General features: G+C 53.1%; 1 protein-coding gene across 1 annotated transcript; it reads right to left on the bottom strand.

Annotated features, from left to right (window-relative positions):
* Window positions 1–2,753: 2,753 nt before the first annotated feature.
* LOC136640390 (zinc finger protein 436-like) lies at window positions 2,754–15,969 on the bottom strand. The gene is made up of 8 exons (XM_066615488.1): window positions 15,887–15,969; window positions 11,164–11,391; window positions 9,237–9,375; window positions 8,488–8,520; window positions 7,679–7,767; window positions 7,271–7,394; window positions 6,064–6,180; window positions 2,754–4,499 (listed from the first exon to the last, which is right to left on the bottom strand). Exons 1-8 carry the CDS (start codon window positions 15,896–15,898, stop codon window positions 3,214–3,216), a joined length of 2,028 nt encoding a protein of 675 aa, XP_066471585.1. The 5' UTR covers window positions 15,899–15,969; the 3' UTR covers window positions 2,754–3,213.
* Window positions 15,970–17,994: the final 2,025 nt, after the last annotated feature.

The raw sequence follows: 17,994 nt of genomic DNA, 5'->3' as shown, positions 1-17,994 counted from the left end.
GTACTAACCAGGCCTGGCCCTGCTTAGCTTCTGAGAGATCAGGCATGTGCAGGGAAAGTTTATATTTGACACCCCTGTTATACATCATGGGTAATTAAATGCAGAATGCAATGAAACAGTCTGCATGGAAATATCTGTATTCAGTGGCATGGCTAAGGGGCACAGGGTGTAGCAATTGCACCGGGCAACAAGCTTTGGGGGGCAACATGGTGGCATAGCTGGAGGGGGGCAGAGCACCCAATCTGGTGGGGACAGTGGGCAAGAGGCCCCTCCCTTCGGAGCCATTCCAAAGCAACAAGATGAGCTTGACACTAGTGGCCAAAACTGTGAAAACCTTGGTCTGTAAGAATAATACCATCACTGTATTCTATCAAAAGCTATGGCCAGTTAGCCAGAAAATGAGAGCACCACTGCCTTATGGAACAAGAAGTGGGTTTTGCTTACCTGAAAACTGACCAATGAGACTGAGACGCAAGGAGGTCTATCATGGGGGTGACGCAAGGAGCTCTTGCATCTGGTGATGCAAACCCTGGTGGCGTCTCTGGTATGTGGTGTCATGGTGGGGGTGGGTGGGTGGATGGGCAGAGTGGCTCTGGAACTTGTCCTGCAGTAGGACAGTCTGATCCCAGGCATGCTTACTGGAGAGTAAGTCCTCCTGAACACAGCTGAGTTTGCTTCCCCAAGGGATAGACAGCACAGATGCTTTACTGGAAGGAGGTTGTGTGGTGTCCAGTGGAACGATTTCTGAGTAAATTTACTTATATGGTTAGGCAGAGAAATTATGACAGATGATCTTTAAAGAGGTCGGGTAGGGTTGTCAACTTCATTTTTGGCTACTGCAGCTGTGCCTTTACCAACAGCTGGCTCTGTGGAGGCTAGCCAGTGATCCTGTTTGCCTGCCATGCAAAGCTCCACCTGTGTGGATCTGTGCGTGTCACGTGGCTGTCAAAGGCACAGCAGCAGGCTGGGCTCTTTTCTTCTGGTTAGTTGGCACCCTGGTTGGCTGGTCCCAGGGGTTCTACCCCATGCTCGAGACTGCCTGCAGCTGGGCTCTGCCGTCTGTCTGTTCCCACAAGAGGGCTCTCTGGCTGCAGAGAGAGCTGGAGGAGGCGCTTCTCCTGGTCTCTCTGGTGGGGGCTGACCTCAGAAGGTAGGCTGCTGCTGCACCCAATCGCTGTAGCGGGGGGGGGGGAAGGAAAGCCTTTGAGGGTCCTGCACAGGGAGGGCAGGCTCCCCTCTTCTCTGCTGCATCTAGAGTGCTGGATGGGGAAGCACCTGTCCCCTCTGGCCCCCAAGCAGCGTGTCTCCCTGGGACTGGGTAGACCCCCTGCAGCCTCTACAGGGAGGATGGAGAAAGCCCCTCTTGCCCATCCCCCTGCAATCCTCGATCCTCTTCCTTTTGGAGGCCCCCACTGTCCCTTGGCCTTGACAGACAGCAGCATAAAAGTCCACCCTGGCCTGGCTCTGCTCAAGGGGGCATAGAAAAGGGGGGATGACGACCCTGGAACTCGCTCAAGTAAGTGGGGTTTGTGCAGGGAGGAAGAAGGGCTGGCTGGAGCTGGGCGCAGGATTCAGCCAGGTGTGCCAGTTCAGGGCCTCACTTTTGGTGCTTTGAGTAAAAGGAAGGTCCAGGAAGGCTGGGCGCATGGCAGGACTCTGGATGTGTGGCATGGTCTGGTGTTGCAGACTGCGCTGACACGACTTTCTCTGCCAATACTGGAGAATCCTAGTTAAATACTGTAGTCAGTGGTGTAGCAAGGGGGGGCAACGATTTGCAGTAAGCCCCTCCACAGCATGCAAGCAGCCCCTCCCCTTCAGAGCCCGGCGTATGCCTCCATTTTGTTCCCACCGCCTGGAATGGCTCTGAAGTAGAGGGACCCCTTGCATGCTGCAGTGAGGCTCCCTGCAAAACTTAGTGCTTTGCACCCCTCTGGCTACACCACTGACTGTAGTATCTGCAAATAAGCGAGTGCTGCAGGATCCCTGGTGGCGCATGAAAACACGATGTGTGCACTTGTTCAGGACATGCACAATCTGTGTATAATGGCGCAGAAAGGGTGATCTGTTGAGGTGACCAGTTGTTCAGACATGACACTAATTGCAGTGGCACACAGAGAAACATACATGCAATTTGTTCTCAACATTTTGGAGGACTCCAGTCTCTGTGTTGACTTTTAAAATGACTGCGGCCACACAAGAATCGTGTAGAAACAGGCACATGCGCGCAGGTACCAGGACATGCACAGAATGGAAAAATGAACAGAACATGGATAACCCTTGTGTAAGAGGCAACACTACCAAGGCTGCAATCCTGCACACATTTTCCAGAGAACAAGCCCTACTGCCATAGTGGAACTTACTTCCAAGTAAACATGCCTAGGATTGCACTGTAAGAGTCTTGTGGCACCACAGAAAGATGGAAACCTTTTTCTGGAGCATAAGATTTTGCAGGCTACCACTTCTCATGGCTGAGGTGTAAGTGTACTCTTACTCAGTGACACCACTCTCTGCTCCCCCCCCCCGTGTTTTGGGGGGGGCAGCAGAGGCAGGTAGGCAGGCAGGCAGGCAGAGATCAGTTGGCCTCATGGATGGGTCAGTCTTGATTCAGAGGTAGCTTTCCCCATCGCTGCATCTCTGCACCGGGGACTATAACTTGTTTCAATTCTCCACAGATGCAAGAGCCCCTGCCTTGTCCAAGAAGAGAAAGAGAAGCGGCTGAGAAGAAACCTAGAAGGAGAAAGGAGCTGCTGGTAAGCTTTTCTGCATAATGTAATAACAAGGCCTGGCTTTGTAGATGCACACAGACATATTGCTAGACTGGTCAAGCCACAGTGGAAGCAAAGGCCTTGCATGATATATGGATGCCCAGTTTCCTGTTATGGGCCAAAGTCAGCCATGCACAGTGCAGATTGGCTGGTACTTGTGACCTCACAAACCTGTACTCCCTTCCACCCTTGGAACGGTCTTCCTACTTTTTCTCTATTTTAATAAATAAAAAAGTAACAAATCCATTCAAGCCATCAGGCAGGAGTCAGTAAACACTCTTGTTATCCAAACAGAGCCTGACCTGGAAGGCTGTTCAGGTCCTGCTGTAAGACAGCCAGTGGCCATCCTGAGAAGCCTTGGCGTCTTACTGTGCAAAGCAACCGCCAAGTCCTCACAGGAACGTTTTATTTAAAAAGGCAAAGCTCACCATGCTCTGTCCTGCCTTTGCTAATCAGTTTGGGGCAGTGACTGTTGAGCAGCGTCCCGGTCTGGCGCCTCGGAGTGGGTGGTCTTATGATGCTGGACAAAGAACTGCCTGCAATAAAAACTCTCTCCGCACAGAACACATTTATAGGGCTTCACCCCCTTGTGCGTCTTCTGGTGCAGAAGCAGGCGGTAGTTCGACGGGAACCCTTTCCCACAGTCCAAGCAAGTATAAGGATTCTCGCCCGGGTGGAACTTCTCGTGTTCGGTCAGTTCCGACCGCCGACGAAATCCCTTCCCACAGTAAGAGCACTTGTAGGGCTTCTCTCCTGTGTGGATCGCCTGGTGGCTCGCAAGATTGGATGGTCTGCTGAACCTTTTCCCACAGTCCAAGCAGGGATACGGTTTTTCTCTAGGGTGGATCTTCTCACGCACAAGGAGGGGCGACGGTTGACCAGGGCCCTTCCTGCAGACAGGGCGCCTGGACGGCTTCTCTTCTGTGCGAGTCCTCTGATGCGTGCAGACGCTGGAGCTCTGGTGAAAGCTGTTGCCACAGATTGAACATTTGGACACGTTCTCGCCCACGTGGATCCTCTCATGTTTGGTCAGGTCTGACCTCCAACGGAAACTCTTCCCGCAGTCAGAGCACACGTACGGGTTCTCGCCCGTGTGGATCTTCTCGTGTTCGGTCAGTTTCGACTTCCAGCAGAAGCTCCACCCGCAGTCAGAGCACTTGTACGGTTTCTCACCCATGTGGATCCTCTCATGTTCGGTCAGTTCCGGCCTTGAACAGAAGCACCACCCGCAGTAAGGGCACTTGTATAACTTCTCTCTCCTGTGGATTCTCTCGTGCTCGTTGAGTTGTTGCTTCGAACAGAAGCCCCTCCCACAGTAAGAGCACTTGTATGGCTTCTCTTCCGAGTGCATCCTCTGGTGACTCCTAAAATTTAATAGTTTGTTGAAGCTCTCCCCGCAGTCTGAACACTTGTATGGTTTCTCTCCAGGCAGGGTTCTCTGCTGGCAGAAAAAACAAATGTCTTTGTGAAGGCTACTCCCAAGCTCCTGGCACATATTCTGTGGCTCTCCTTCAGGCAATTGCTGCTGGACTGTGGCTTTTCTGACACTTTTGCCCTCTTCAGTAAACTCTTGCACTTCCTCCTCAGCCTGGTTTCTCTGCTCCAGGATCTCCTCCTCCTCCTGGGACATGGCCATCCCAGCATTTCCCAACAATGGCCACCGTGATGCTACCTGCTCAGAATTCTCTGGCTGAAGATGATGCTCTCCATTTTCACTCGCCCATTTGACACTTACTGGAAGAAAGAGGAAAATCTTGATGTGCATTATACCCAGGGCCAGTCTATCTGTAGCACGACTAAGGGTCATCTCAGGTAGCAGACCAGTGTGCGCTGCACACCCTACCCAACCACCATCCTCCACTGCTCCTCCTCTTTGAGTTGGAAAAGGAAGAGGGAGATGGAGGAGAAGACAGTGGTGGCTAGAAGTCGGAGACGCTCTAGCTCACCACTCTCTTCTCCTCCACACTGCCCGCCTCTTCCTTTCCCAGGCCAGGAAGTGGGAGGAACAGAGGCTCACGCATAACAAGGCAAAGGGGGCAACATTTGGGACACTGCCTCAGGCGCCAGGCAATATTGAACTACCCCTGTGGGCTGGACAAGGTCGAGGGAAAGGGGAAGGACATCTGGCAATGCTCTTGGGGAATCTCCTCAGCCTTCTCCCTCCAGTGCGGATGACATCCCAGAGCCCATATCCCACTCAGTTATCTCAAAAAAGACATAGTGGAAATGGAAAAGGTGCAAAAGAGAACAACTAAGATGATTACTGGGCTGGGGCACCTTCCTTAAGAGGAAAGGCTACAGCGTTTGGGCCTCTTCAGCCTAGAAAAGAGACGCCTGAGGGGGGACATGATTGAGACACACAAAAGTATGCAGGGGATGGACAGAGTGGATAGGGAGATGCTCTTTATACTCTCAAAAAACACCAGAACCAGGGGACATCCACTAAAATTGAGTGTTGGGAAAGTTAGGACAAAAGAAAATATTTCTTTACTCAGGGTGTGGTTGGTCTGTGGAACTCCTTGCCACAGGATGTGGTGATGGTGTCTAGCCTGGACACCTTTAAAAGGGGATTGGACAAGTTTCTGGAGGAAAAATCCATTACGGGGTACAAGCCATGATGTGTATGCGCAACCTCCTGATTTTAGAAATGGGCTATGTCAGATACAAGGGAGGGCACCAGGGCGCAGGTCTCTTGTTGCCTGGTGTGTTGCCTGGGGCATTTGGTGGGCCGCTGTGAGATACAGGAAGCTGGACTAGATGGGCCTATGGCCTGCTCCAGTGGGGCTGTTCTTATGTTCTTAACTACAATTCCCAGGAAGCCTTGCAGGTCTCTTGTTATCTGGTGTGCTCCCTGGGCATTTGGTGGGCCGCTGTGAGATAGAGGAAGCTGGACTAGATGGGCCTATGGTCTGAGCCAGTGGGGCTGTTCTTATGTTCTTAAAAAACCAATCTCAAACTGCATTTGAAGAAGGCAGGTTTCAGGATGACAGTAATTTTGTGGGAGTGATTTTGAGGAACCCCTGAGGGTCAGTATTTTTCTGCAAAGGGGGACTATGTCCAGGGAGCCCCTCTGTCTGCCCTGATCTCCTGGGCTGATGGCAGTGGCCTACTAAGGCTTGTCCCCATTCAGTTGCATGTCCCAATGAGAGAGAAGGAAGGGTAGTGAGCATGCAAACTTCTACCACGGAACAGCCCGCAGGTGCTGAAGGCCTCTTCCCTCTACCTTGATACAAGAGGAACATTTTTACACACTCCCTGGTATGTCAGTTTCGCCACTGCAAAATATGAATGCCCTCACCTAGAGGAGTGGGACTCCTTATCTTGCTCTTCCACTCTGACATGGACAAGCTTTTGATCCCGAACTCCTCTGTGCCGTGCAACTGAGAGGCCATTTCAAGTTCCACAATGGTCAGGACTGGTCCAGAGATAAATCAGAAGCAAGTAAGAGTATTACACATTGGTACCATATCTGGCAGATAGAGTGTAGCTCCATGTGTGGCACTAAACAAGCCCCATGGGGCTGGGACTCGGGTTAGAACCTTCCCTTTAAGAGATTCAAACACCTGTTTCCACAACCTTCAATCTACAGCCGATACAGAGACTCAGCCTGTGCTGAAATATTCTCCTTCTGCAACCTCAGTATGAGAAGCCACTGGGAGGCGGAGTCACGGGGTCAGGTGTGACCATGAGACAGGTGAGCAATTTCAGTGAACTTTCTACTTGGAGGGAAGAGACAGCAGGATGGTTTGGAGAACCCACTGGCCATTATGTGTGTCTCGCCACTCTGCAGCACTGCTGATTGCAACATCAGATAGAACAGAGGCCAGGAGGGAAGACCCGCACATGCCACCTTGGCCAGGAGTGACTGGGTAACTGGATAAGTTTAAGTGCAGTGCTTTCAAACTTAATTTTAAGCTGCCCACCTTAACTACGAGCAGCGGGTGAGCAGGACTGACAGCTGAAGCAGCGCTCCTCTTGCTGGTCTGTATTTCTAGGATATAAATCAGGGATGTCAAACATAAGGCCCGGGGGCCGGATGCGGCTCCCAGAAGCTTTTTATCCGGCCCTCAGGCTCTCAGCTGCTGAGGTGTTACCGCTGAAACAGTGGCCCACATGAAAATTGGGCTTTCCCATGACCAAGACTTGCGTACTTTCTCTTCTTGTCATTTGTAGTTAATGAGTTTCTATAAGAGAACAGGGTCTGATTTCTGGCCATTAGCTTCTTAATGATGTCACTTTCTGCTTTATGACATCACTTCCAGCCCTCAGCTGGAGCCCTGAATGCTAACTCCGGCCCTCTGTATGAAACGAGTTTGACACCCCTGATATAGATGGTGAGGCTGGGCTGAGGGGCCTGCAGTCAATTTGCTTACAATATTGTGACTGTCCTTGCTCTAAGAAACCAGGGGCAGAACTTAACCAGAGAAGAGAGAGAGAGAGAGAGAGAGAGAGAGAGAGAGAGCTCACAGACGATGCCAAACCCCTGCAGGGGACGCACTGCTTACCCAGCGAGGTCAGGTTCTCATAGTTCTCCTGCATGACCTCCTTGTAGAGAGCTCTCTGGCAGGCATCCAGAAAAGCCCACTCGCTCTCCACAAACCACACAGCCACATCTTCAAAGGCCAAGGACTGTGGAAAAAGCGCCAGGTTTCAGGGCAGGGCTGTGAAGCTGCTTCCTCTTCCACCAGCCCCCCACCTCTGCCAAATACACAGACCACATCAAGCAAGACAGGAACACTGCAGAGTAAAATGGCACAGAGCTGCAGCCAGGCGACATCTGGGCTGTGCAGGGCCAGGTCCCCGACACTGCAGAGAGCTGGGCAGGCAGTTGAGAAGGAAACGTTTGTCGAAACCCAGTGACCAGCCTCCAACTCAAGCCCCCCGCCCAGCAGAAGCATGAAGAGCGGCCCCACCTGCAGCGGCTTTGCTGGGTGCATTTCTGTCCTGTGCCATTTGGGAGGAAAAAACACTCTAAAGCTGTCGAAGGAGATGCCCCTGGACTCTGCAAAAGAAGGAGAGGCAGCTACAGAAATGGCAAAGGACACCTCAGCCATCCTGATTCCCCACGTGTGGCAGCGCTGTGGGAGGGGGTACAGAGAAGGATCGAGCCAGTGCCTTCTCATGGGCTCCTTGCTACTGAAAGGGCAGGCCATAGATTTTCAGGCAGGGCTGGCCCATCCAAGAGACCGATGGGAGTGGCTGCCTCAGCTGTTTGGCAGGAGGGCCCTCTTCCACCAGCCCACGGGCCTCCATCACTCTCCTGCCACTTCCTGATGCACTAGCCCATCACACTGGTGCAAGGGAGGGCACAAGGATGCAGTTCTCTTACTGTCTTGTGTGCTCCCTGAAGCACTTGGTGGGCCGCTGTGAGATACAGGAAGCTGGACTAGGTGGGCCTTTGGCCTGATCCAGCAGGACAGTTCTTATGTTCTTACACGCTTCTCCTCCACACTTCTGTTCCATCTCCCCATTCCTTTTTCAACCCAGGGACTGGGAGGCGCAGAGGACTGCACGCCACTAGAGAAGGGGGAAGCAACTGGCAGCCACCTCAGTGGCCAGGAAGTCTTGGAACAGGAGCTAAGGAGGGCGGCTTCCCTGAAACAATCCAGCCCCCAGGACCCATTACAATCTGCTGCTGATGCAACCCACATCAGGTGGCTGCAGGGATGGGCCAGCACTACACATGCTCATTCCTGAACCCCCATCAAAGTCAGAGGCATACCTATTAGGTTCTGTACTTCCAGCTGCAGTGACTCTGAAGAAGAAAAAGACAGGAAAGATGAGAGAAAGTCCAGCCCACTGAGACTGGGGAGGGAAAGGACCAATCACCATGAAGGGACACCTAAAGCCCCTATTCCAGTGTTTCTCAAACTGTGGGTTGGGACCCACTAGGTGGGTCACGAGCCAATTTCAGGAGGGTCCCCATTCATTTCAATATTTCATTTCTAATATATTAGACTTGATGCCACCATGGTATGCAACCGCATTTGGGGAAATGTTAATGACCCATACTTTTAACAAGCTACCTATATGTATATTCTTTTAACAATGATAGTAAATGGGACTTATTCCTGGTTAAGTGTGAGTAGGATTGCAGCCTAGGATTGTTAAAAAATTTTCTGCTTGATGATGTCACTTCTGGTCATGACGTCACTTCCGGTGGGTTGTGACAGATTCTCATTCTAAAAAGTGGGTCCTGATGCTGAATGTGTGAGAACCACTGCCCTATTCAATTGATTCCACCTTAGCTGAGGTTGGCTGGAGAGGCCTGACTGGTTTTTGCCTTCCTCCACAGTTACTGGGCCAATGGCTGGTCAGAGACGTGAGCATCTGGTGCTACCCAAAGGGCAAGAGCCAAAGAGGTTTTGGTTCTTGGATTCCAGACTGAGAAGATACCAGTGAGTCAAACTGATAGCAACAGCAGGTATCAGACCACATCATGGTCACCATTCAAACAGAACTGTGGTTCACCTTGGAAGTCACTCAGCACCTCCTGCAAGGCCGATCTCCTTCCAGAAAAACAACCGAGCCTCTGTTCCCGCTCCACAAAGTCACCTCCTCCCGGCTTCTGGAAGAGGACATCTTCCTTGTTCCTGGGGCTAGTGGTACCCTGTGAGAGAAGGGGGGAGCAGTCAGTCACCTGCCACTAATTCACATGCATGCGCCTCTCTCAGAAGTGGGTGGAAATACAAACTTCTGTTTTTAATTTGTGTTGTGGCTACTTTTATCCATTTTGAATATTTATAGTTCACTTTTTAATTTAATTTTTGAAACCACAAGTAGCTAAAGTAATAGAACAACTAACAGTTTTGTATAAAAATTAACGAAAAGAGAAAGAAACAAAAATCACAACAGCCACAGATTAAGCCATTTCTACCCAATGTTGCATATATGCACCAAATGTGTACACCTGTGGGCTGGGCAAAAAGGGGTTAAGTAGCCAAAGATATCATCATGTCAAAGCAGGAGGAAGCAGGTCACCAGAGCAAAATCACTTTTATCATCTTCCACATCAAATTGCCCAAAGACTCCTCTTCAAAAGTACCAGAAAGGTATTGCACCTTTGTCTGAAATTCAGGTACCACCGCAGCCTGTTGCAAATATTTCTACAGGACAGCAATGCGATACTTATCTCTTATTTGCATTTCTATCCCACCTTTCATCCCAACTGCTCTCAAGGTAGCTAAAGGAAACACTGTTAAAAACATAAAGGAAATTCTAAAAACAAAATACCAAGAGAGAACCAACAAATAAATCAATCCACTAGAAGCCTGCCACGGAGAACCTGAATACTGAATTCAACCCGGCAAGCAGTCAATCTTGGCCATGCCCTCTTAGGGGGGGAGCTCCCATGTCTCTTGTGGCGGGGAGTTCCACATCTAGAAAAGGCCCTGTCGCATTTGCATGCCAATCTTACCTCACTTACTGACAACATGTGGAGAGAGGCTTCCCTGGAAGTCCTAAGGGGTGAGAGTCCCACACCGCAGAGAACAGTCCTTCAGCTATCCAGAGCCCAACCAAACAGGACTTTAGAGGAAACCACCAGTACCTTGAGTTGAACCCCAACGTGAATGGGAAACCCGATGGACAGGAGGAATCTGCTCCCACAGTGTGACCCCACCTGCAACCTGAACACAGAGTTCTGCGTTTCCAAACGTATTTGCTGTTTCCAAACAATCCTCAAGGGCAGTCTTATGCAGAGCAGATCACTGCAATCTAGCCAGGATGTGACCATGACGAGACCTGCATCCTTCTGGAGAGGCTGCAGCTGGTGCAGCAGATGAAAGTGTGCAAAAACACAGCCATCACCTGCCACTCCAGGAGGATCCACATCCAGGAGCACCACCTAGCAACACACTGGTCCTTTCAAAAGGAGTGCTGCCTATCAAGAAGAGGCTGAAAGAGAAGGGCTCTGCTAGGACCATGGGAAGGTTCTCAGTTGTGTCTGCCTCAAACCTGTGCTCCATCCATGGGGGTGGTGGAACCCCCCTCCGCGGACCCATCAATGAAGCCACCTGTTGCAGGTTGCACCAGTGGCAGACTGCGAGGGGTCTGGGGGGTGGATTTGGGGTGCCCCTTGTCTGCTGCCACCTCTGTCCAACCTGCTGCCAAAGTATGCAACAATGATCCGTTTTCTGCTTGCAAGAGCAAGAGGCAGACGATTCCCCTCCTGTGAAACCTGGACATGTGGGACTTCCAGCATAAACCAATGCACTGTCCCCATAAATGGAACGAAGACCTGAACATCTGGGTTTCAAGGCAGCGCACAAGGAACACAAGGGTGTTTTTTGTGCTTGTGCAGCACAGGCGTGGCAGACCCAAGATGGCATCAGGCAGCATTCTGGATTGCACTTCCCCTGCTCCCTCAGATCTGAACATTTGGCTCGCTGGATCTCACCTTCAGAGAGCAGCTGGAATTCCACTGCTGCCCCATCTCTCCTCCTCCCTTGCAGGGCAGGGGAATCTTGGCAGAGGCTCCCGAAAGGCTCCCCTCCTTCCTCCTCTGGGTGATGTCTTCAGTCAGCTGTTCCAACCAGCCCACCAGGAGCTGCTTTTGCTCTTCCAGAAAGCCCCGAAGCTCCTCCCACCATTGGACAATCGTCTCTTTCTCTGCTTCAGTCTTCCTCTGAAATTCAAAAAGGAAGAAGAAATCATGCCTTAGGCGTGATCACTGACCTGGAAGGAGGTTCTGCTGAACTCCATGGGGTTTACTTCTGAGCAGACATGGGATTGTGCTGTTAGCAGACTTCGACCACTCCCCAAGCCGTGGCAATGAGTTCCACAGAGTAATGTGAGCAATTCTCATCTTTTGCCCCTCTTAAACCCATTTGGGGTGCGGGGGGTGTGAGAAGAGAATTTAACCACACAAGGCCTGCACTATTTCTTGCTAGAGAGAGAAAGATTTGCTCTGCTTTGAGTCATTCATTACTCATGATTTAATATATAATTTATGTTACTCTCTGTGGGTCAGCCAGCACAACCTATCCTCAGTTGCACAATTCCTGGCCTACAAAACCTGCCTCCTCCAAAACCTCCTTCTCCAAAAATCGCTGCCTTGTCCACCTAAGGGAAAATGCCAGGCTTCTGTTCAGGAACTACAATCCTATCCACACTTCGTAAAGTAAGCCCCGTTGACTATAATGGGATTTATATCTGGGTAGACATGCACAGGCTTGGGCTCTAACTTACACTCCTCTCCTCTGTACAGCGCCTGACACCTAGACTTGAGCCACATGAGCTGTTGAGACTGTAGATGCATCTGCAGCAGTGAAGGCAGCAGGGACCAGCCTGGTCGACAAGTCAGTCCTTATCAAAGCTGCTCAGGTGGGATGGGAAAACAAGGGGAGGTGGTCACTGATAGTGACCCTTTCACCCTTTTCATGACTAGCTAATGCATCCGCTTGATGCTCCCATGATTTATACCGAGATGGGATGGGGCTTTTTGAGGAGTAAAATCTGAGTTATGTTGGTGTGAAAATAAATGTGGAAGAAGGTTATGGATAAGGTGGCTGCACCCAGTTTCTAAGGGGTGCGGTTTCTTAAAGAGCTGGATTTAACCCATTCCTTCCCAGCGCACAGGTGTACACATTTGATCCCTGTTGCGTATATGCAACGTTGGGCAGAAATGACTATTAAGGTAATCTGTTATATGTGACTTCAGTGCACTGAGGGGAGAATGTGCACCACAGGAAAATTCTCACTTCTGCGAACCCTTCAAAAGTTGCAAACGCCTCTTGGTCACCCTCCTTAAATGTGACACTTGAAACGAGGGTCAACACTACTCGGTTTCTCCTGATGTTGCCAACAGCTGCACGGAGGGCAGGGATGCAGTGAGGCTTCTCTCCTCCTCACTGCTGCTGGCAAGAGCGGCACCTGCCAAATGCCTGCCTGCAAGCAGGAGCCTGGCAAGCACCAATGAGGGGCTCCCCACAACATGGTTCAGCTGCTCCATCTCCTGGGTGCACCCCACCTGTCTTACCTACGCAGCCATCCCTGCAGCCGGTCTGAGTGGCTGCTCTGCAGAGGAGATGAGAGACAACCTCCTCCAAGAGGCTCCCTCCCTGCTTGCACTGGATGGCTCTGCTTCCAGCCCTGGAGCAATTCCCTTTCCAGAGAGCTGAGCAGGAAGAGGAGGAGGAGGAGAGGAAAACTCTGCTCCAGAGCCATGTCCAGGGCCCTCTCGTGGGCCCAGGAGGCTGTGCAGCACTTCTCGCTGGGGGGGACGGGACACAGCTGTTTAAGGGGCAAGAGGTTGGGAGACTGGTAGCAGGCTAGCCGGAACTCATGCACAGCCTCTGCAGTAGCCGCAAGTGAAACATCGCCTTTCCCTGGGAATTATGCAAGGCTGCAACCCAGAGGCATCGCATGAGAACATAAGAAGAGCCTGCTGGATCAGGCCATAGGCCCATCTAGTCCAGCTTCCTGTATCTCAGAGTGACCGACCAAATGCCCAGGGAGCACATCAGATACATTGCTCGGTGTGAGAGCTCATTGCGTCACCCCCACAACGGACCAGACAGAATAAATGACAATATCATGCAGCCTCAATGCAGTAGCATCACCAGGGTTGGTGTCACCCACATTCATTTTATTAATGTATTTATTTTAATACATTGCAGTACAGTATATATACACTATCAGGGACGAGTGGTGGATGGGAAGGCAGGTGAGGCAGAGCCTTCGCACCGAAGTTCTTAGAAAAGCAACGCTGCCATGTGAGGTGCGCCAATTCACAGAACCCATGCGCGGTGCCTCCCACAGTGGAAGGACTTTTCAAAGGACTCCGGTGGGGAGGCTTTGCCTCACCTGCCTCCCCATCCACTGCGTGTCCCTGCTATATATACAGCACAGGTCACCCAACAAATGGAGAGAGACCTACAATGGAGAGAGGTGAAAAGCGGTGTGCCCCAAGGATCTGCCCGGGGACTGGTGCTTTTCAACCTCTTCATAAATGACCTGGAGACAGGGCTGAGCAGTGAGGTGGCTAAGTCTGCAGACGACACCAAACTTTTCAAGTGGTGAAGACCAGAAGTGATTGTGAGGAGCTCCAGAAGGATCTCTCCAGACTGGCAGCAAAATGGCAGATGCGCTTCAATGTCAGTAAGTGTAAGGTCATGCACATTGGGGCAAAAAATCAAAACTTCACGTATAGGCTGATGGGTTCTGAGCTGTCTGTAACAGATCAGGAGAGAGATTTTGGGGGGGTGGACAAGTGGGGCTGTTCTTATGAAACAAATCAGTAACCAACCAAAAACCAGTGGCCAGCTTGATGGCACTCACACAACTGAGTGAGAGTTCTAGTATTAGCTCTGAGACAAGGCAATGAGAGCTGACTCCTACTCCAGGGAACTCCTTATAGGTTCCCTGCTGTGTCGTAACAGCATCTCATTGGTTCTCAGAACAATCAGTCTCATTGGTCAGTTCTGAGTGCAGGAAATACATTTGCTGTGACATCAGCAGCTGTAGTCCTGTACCTGCAATTCTGCCCCACAGCACCCAGCTGGAGACCAGGCCCCAAGATGGATGTGCTACAGGAAAAGCTATGCTCAGCACATTCTTTAGTACTGTTGATTTCTAGCCCTCCTTTCTACAGTATTAGAAATGGCTGAAGACGCAGCACAGAAAGGTTGTGTGTAAAGCACCACCACAGATCAACTCTTAAGAACAGTGGTGGTGGGGGCTCCTCCATGCCTCAGTTCACCCCCAGTGGGCGGTTTCACCAGTCCTTTACCCTCCTGCCTCTGATCCCTGCAGCTACAGCCCTCCGTCCAACCTACCAGGGCATCGCCAGCACTCCTGACTATGTACAGAACCATGATGCCCCTGCCTGTCTGCCTGGGGACGCAATCTGTCCCCTTCCACTACATCCCTTCCACCCACCCCAGACCCTTTCTGCCACTGCCAGGACTCGGGCCCTAGTAAGAGTGCCTCTGAGCAAATGCAGAGTGCTTTCTCTGGGCACCCAATTCCCTGCACAGGGGAGGCCCTCAGGAGACCTTCCAGCCGCTTATCCCCTCTTCCAAGCCCAGAAATATCTTTATTACCAGGCCAGCCCCAGCCGCAGCGCTTCTGACCATGTGCAGAGCGTGGATGCCCCTATCAGTCCGTCTGGGGACGCAATCCTATCCACACTTACCTGGGAGTAAGCCCCATTGGTTACAATGGAACTTACTTCCGAGTAGACATGCAGAGGACTGGGCTCTAAGACCGGCTGTGCGCGCAGCCCCACCGCTCCTTCCATTCCACCCGGAACCCGAAGACTGGCAGTTGCGCAGAAGCTGGAGGAGGCGCGGGGCTGGAGCGCTGCAGCAGTGACGTCACGGGGGTGGGGAAAAGGCTGCCTACGTCAGAAGGACACTGTGACATCACAACCTGGGGGGGAGAAGGGGCAGCTCCGCGAGGGGCGATGCCGTGGCCCGGCGGTGGCGTAGCTGGAGGGGGGGTAAAGCGCCCAGAGCCTCAGCCCGGTGGGCAAGCGGCCTCTCCCTTCGGAGTCATTCCCGGCGGGGGGACAAAACGGAGCCATACGGCTCCGTTTTGCCCCCCCCCCGGCCGGGAATGGCACCGAAGGGAGTGGCCGCTTGCCCACCGGGCTGAGGCTCTCCGCCACACTGGGTGCTCCACCCCCCTCCAGCTACGCCGCCGGACTTCGCCTCCGCGGGGAGCCAGGGGCGGCAGGCTGGGAGTTCGCTCCCAGGGGTAGCCGGGCAGGAGCCGCTGAGCGCCCGCACCGCGCCCTTGTCCTCCCAGGGGCTGATAGTCCACGGAGGGAGGAGGCAGCGCGAAGCAGAACCCCGTGCAGTGGCAGGATCTGTCCCCAGGGAGCCCCTCCGCAGGGAGAGGGAGCCTCGCAGCATCGCCCGCAAAGCTGCGCAGAAGGCCACGGCGGGGGGTCTGCGGCACACTCGCGCGCAGCCCCGAGGAGGCTCTCTCTTCCGGAGCCCGTCGGAGGGGCTCAGAAAGCCTCGTGGGAGCGTGTCACGCCTGACGGGGGCTCCGCAGCGGCGTGGAGGGCAGGGATGCGGCGAGGCGCTCTCCTCCGCGCTGCCCCTGCAAGGGCCGCACCTGCCCGGCCAGCACCGCGGAGGGGCCCCGGACGCTCCTGCACCTGGGCGTCTCACCTGCGCAGCCATCCCCGGCGGCTCCGTGCTGGTGCTCTGCAGGCTCCCTCCCTGCTCCGCTGGATGGCTCTGCTTCGACCCGGGGAGCGATTCCCCTTCCGGGGAGCGGAGCCGGAGGAGGAGGGCAGAAAGCTCCGCTCCAGAGCCTCGTCCAGGGCCCCCTCGCGGGCGCAGGAGGCCGCGCAGCCGCTGCTCGCTTCCCAGGTAGGGGGAGGCTGCGAGGCTCCCAGCGAGCGGGGACTCGGGCAGAGCAGCGCCAGCGCCCGCCAAGAGAGCACCTCTCGGGCGGGCGAGGCTGCGGAACCCCCCGAGCCAGCCCGGCTGCGATGCTCTGCGAGGCGCCCCGCCGGCTCGGGCTGCGCTTTCCCGGCTTCGGTTCTTCGATCCGAGGCGCAGCAGCTGCAGCTTCTCGGTTCTCTGAACGGCCCGCGGAGGAAGGAGAGCAAGAGCCAGAGGCTGCCTCCGCTCTGTGGCGCCTCTCGGCCCGGGACTTCTTCTTCCGCGGTGTTCCCAGCTGTAGGTTCTTCGGGGCAGGGGCTGCTGCTGACGCCTCACAGAGCCTGCGCCGATGCCTCGTGTGGACACCGAAAGCTGCCTGATGCCGAGGCGGGGCATCGCGCCCAGCACGACGGCGTAGCCAGACGGGGGGGCAAAGCACTAAGTTTTGCGGGGAGCCAGCGTGGAAGCGGCCCCTCCCCTTTGGAGCCATTCCGGGCGGGGTTTTGCTCAGTGGCCCGGAGTGGCTGCAAAGGGGACGGGCCACATGCACAGCACAGCGAGGCACCCGGTAAAACTTAGTGCTTTGCCCCCCCTCTGGCTACGCTACTGGCCCAGGATTGTCTGTCCTGGCAGGGGAAGCGTCGACTAGCCAGGAAGGGTCACGTGGGGTCACCTGACCCCAGGACAGATTCTTCGCCAGGGACAGGCTGCTTTGAGATTCTTCAGCCCTGCTGTCCAAGTCCTTTTCCAGCTGCAGAGGCTGGTCTTATACCAGAAGCTTCTCCCAATTCATGCAGACAGGGGGGGCTGCTGCTGCCTCGGGCAGGATGGTTTTGGGTGGGCAAACTTTCAATTTTAGGGATCCTGGACCTTTATCAATTGTATAGAAGAGGGAATTTCAGCAGGTGCAGCTTGTCATCTCACAGATGAAAAGCTGCACCTGCTGGAATTCTCTCTCCTACACATTTGTTAAAGCTCCAGGATCCCTAAAGTTGAAAGTTTGCCCACTCCTGGTCTACACTGGCAGCAGGCACTGGGGCAGCACAGCCTGGACGGCCCTGGGATGCTGTAAAAAAAAACAAACCCAAACTCTTAGCATGCTTCTCCTGTGCCGCTGGCAATCACAGAAGTTGGACTTAGAGTTTTACTTACAGGGAATGCTCAAATGCACAAGTGAGCAGGAAGCAGATGCTTTTTGAGATGTGGCAGCCAGAACTGGACGCAATACTCCAGGTGTGGCCTTACCATCGATTTGTACAACGACATTATAATATTGGCTGTTTTGTTCTCAATACCCTTCCTAATGATCCCAAGCATAGAATTGGCCTTCTTCACTGCCGCCGCACATTGGGTCAACACTTTCATCGACCTGTCCACAAGGACCCTAAGATCTCTCTTCTGATCTGTCACAGACAGCTCAGAACGCCTTAGCCTATATGTGAAGTTTTGATTTTTTGCCCCAATGTGCAGGATTTTACACTTACTGACATTGAAGTGCATCTGCCATTTTGCTGCCCATTCTGCCAGTATCTCACAGCAGCCCACCAAATGCCTCAGGGAGCACACAAGGCAACAAGAGACCTGCGTCCTGGTGCCCTCACTTGCATCTGACATAGCCCATTTCTAAAATCAGGAGGTTGCACATATGCATCATGGCTTGTAACCCATAATGGATTTTTCCTCCAGAAACTTGTCCAATCCCCTTTTAAAGGCGTCCAAGTCTTTGTGCAGGGATGGAAATTTGGGACCCAGACCCCTTTCACTGGACTTGCCTGTGCTAGAAACAGAGAGGAGTACTGTAGACCAGGGATGTCCAAAGTTTTTGGCAAGAGGGCCACATCATCTCTCTGACACTGTGTCAGGGGCCGGGGGGGGGGGGGAGAAATAAT

Source organism: Tiliqua scincoides, chromosome 2 (assembly GCF_035046505.1).
Source record: "Tiliqua scincoides isolate rTilSci1 chromosome 2, rTilSci1.hap2, whole genome shotgun sequence".
NCBI lineage: Eukaryota > Metazoa > Chordata > Lepidosauria > Squamata > Scincidae > Tiliqua > Tiliqua scincoides.
Note: the sequence above shows the minus strand (reverse complement) of the source record. Positions and strands in the feature narration are given on the sequence as shown.

Bases quoted from the DNA above. Each gene is read 5' to 3' on its own strand.
- LOC136640390 (XM_066615488.1), bottom strand. The intron at 8,521-9,236 runs GTGAACCACAGT...TTTCTTCTTCAG, and splicing joins GGTGCTGAGTGACTTCCAAG to AGTCACTGCAGCTGGAAGTA. The intron at 7,768-8,487 runs GTATGCCTCTGA...CTTCTTTTGCAG, and splicing joins GGAAGTACAGAACCTAATAG to AGTCCAGGGGCATCTCCTTC.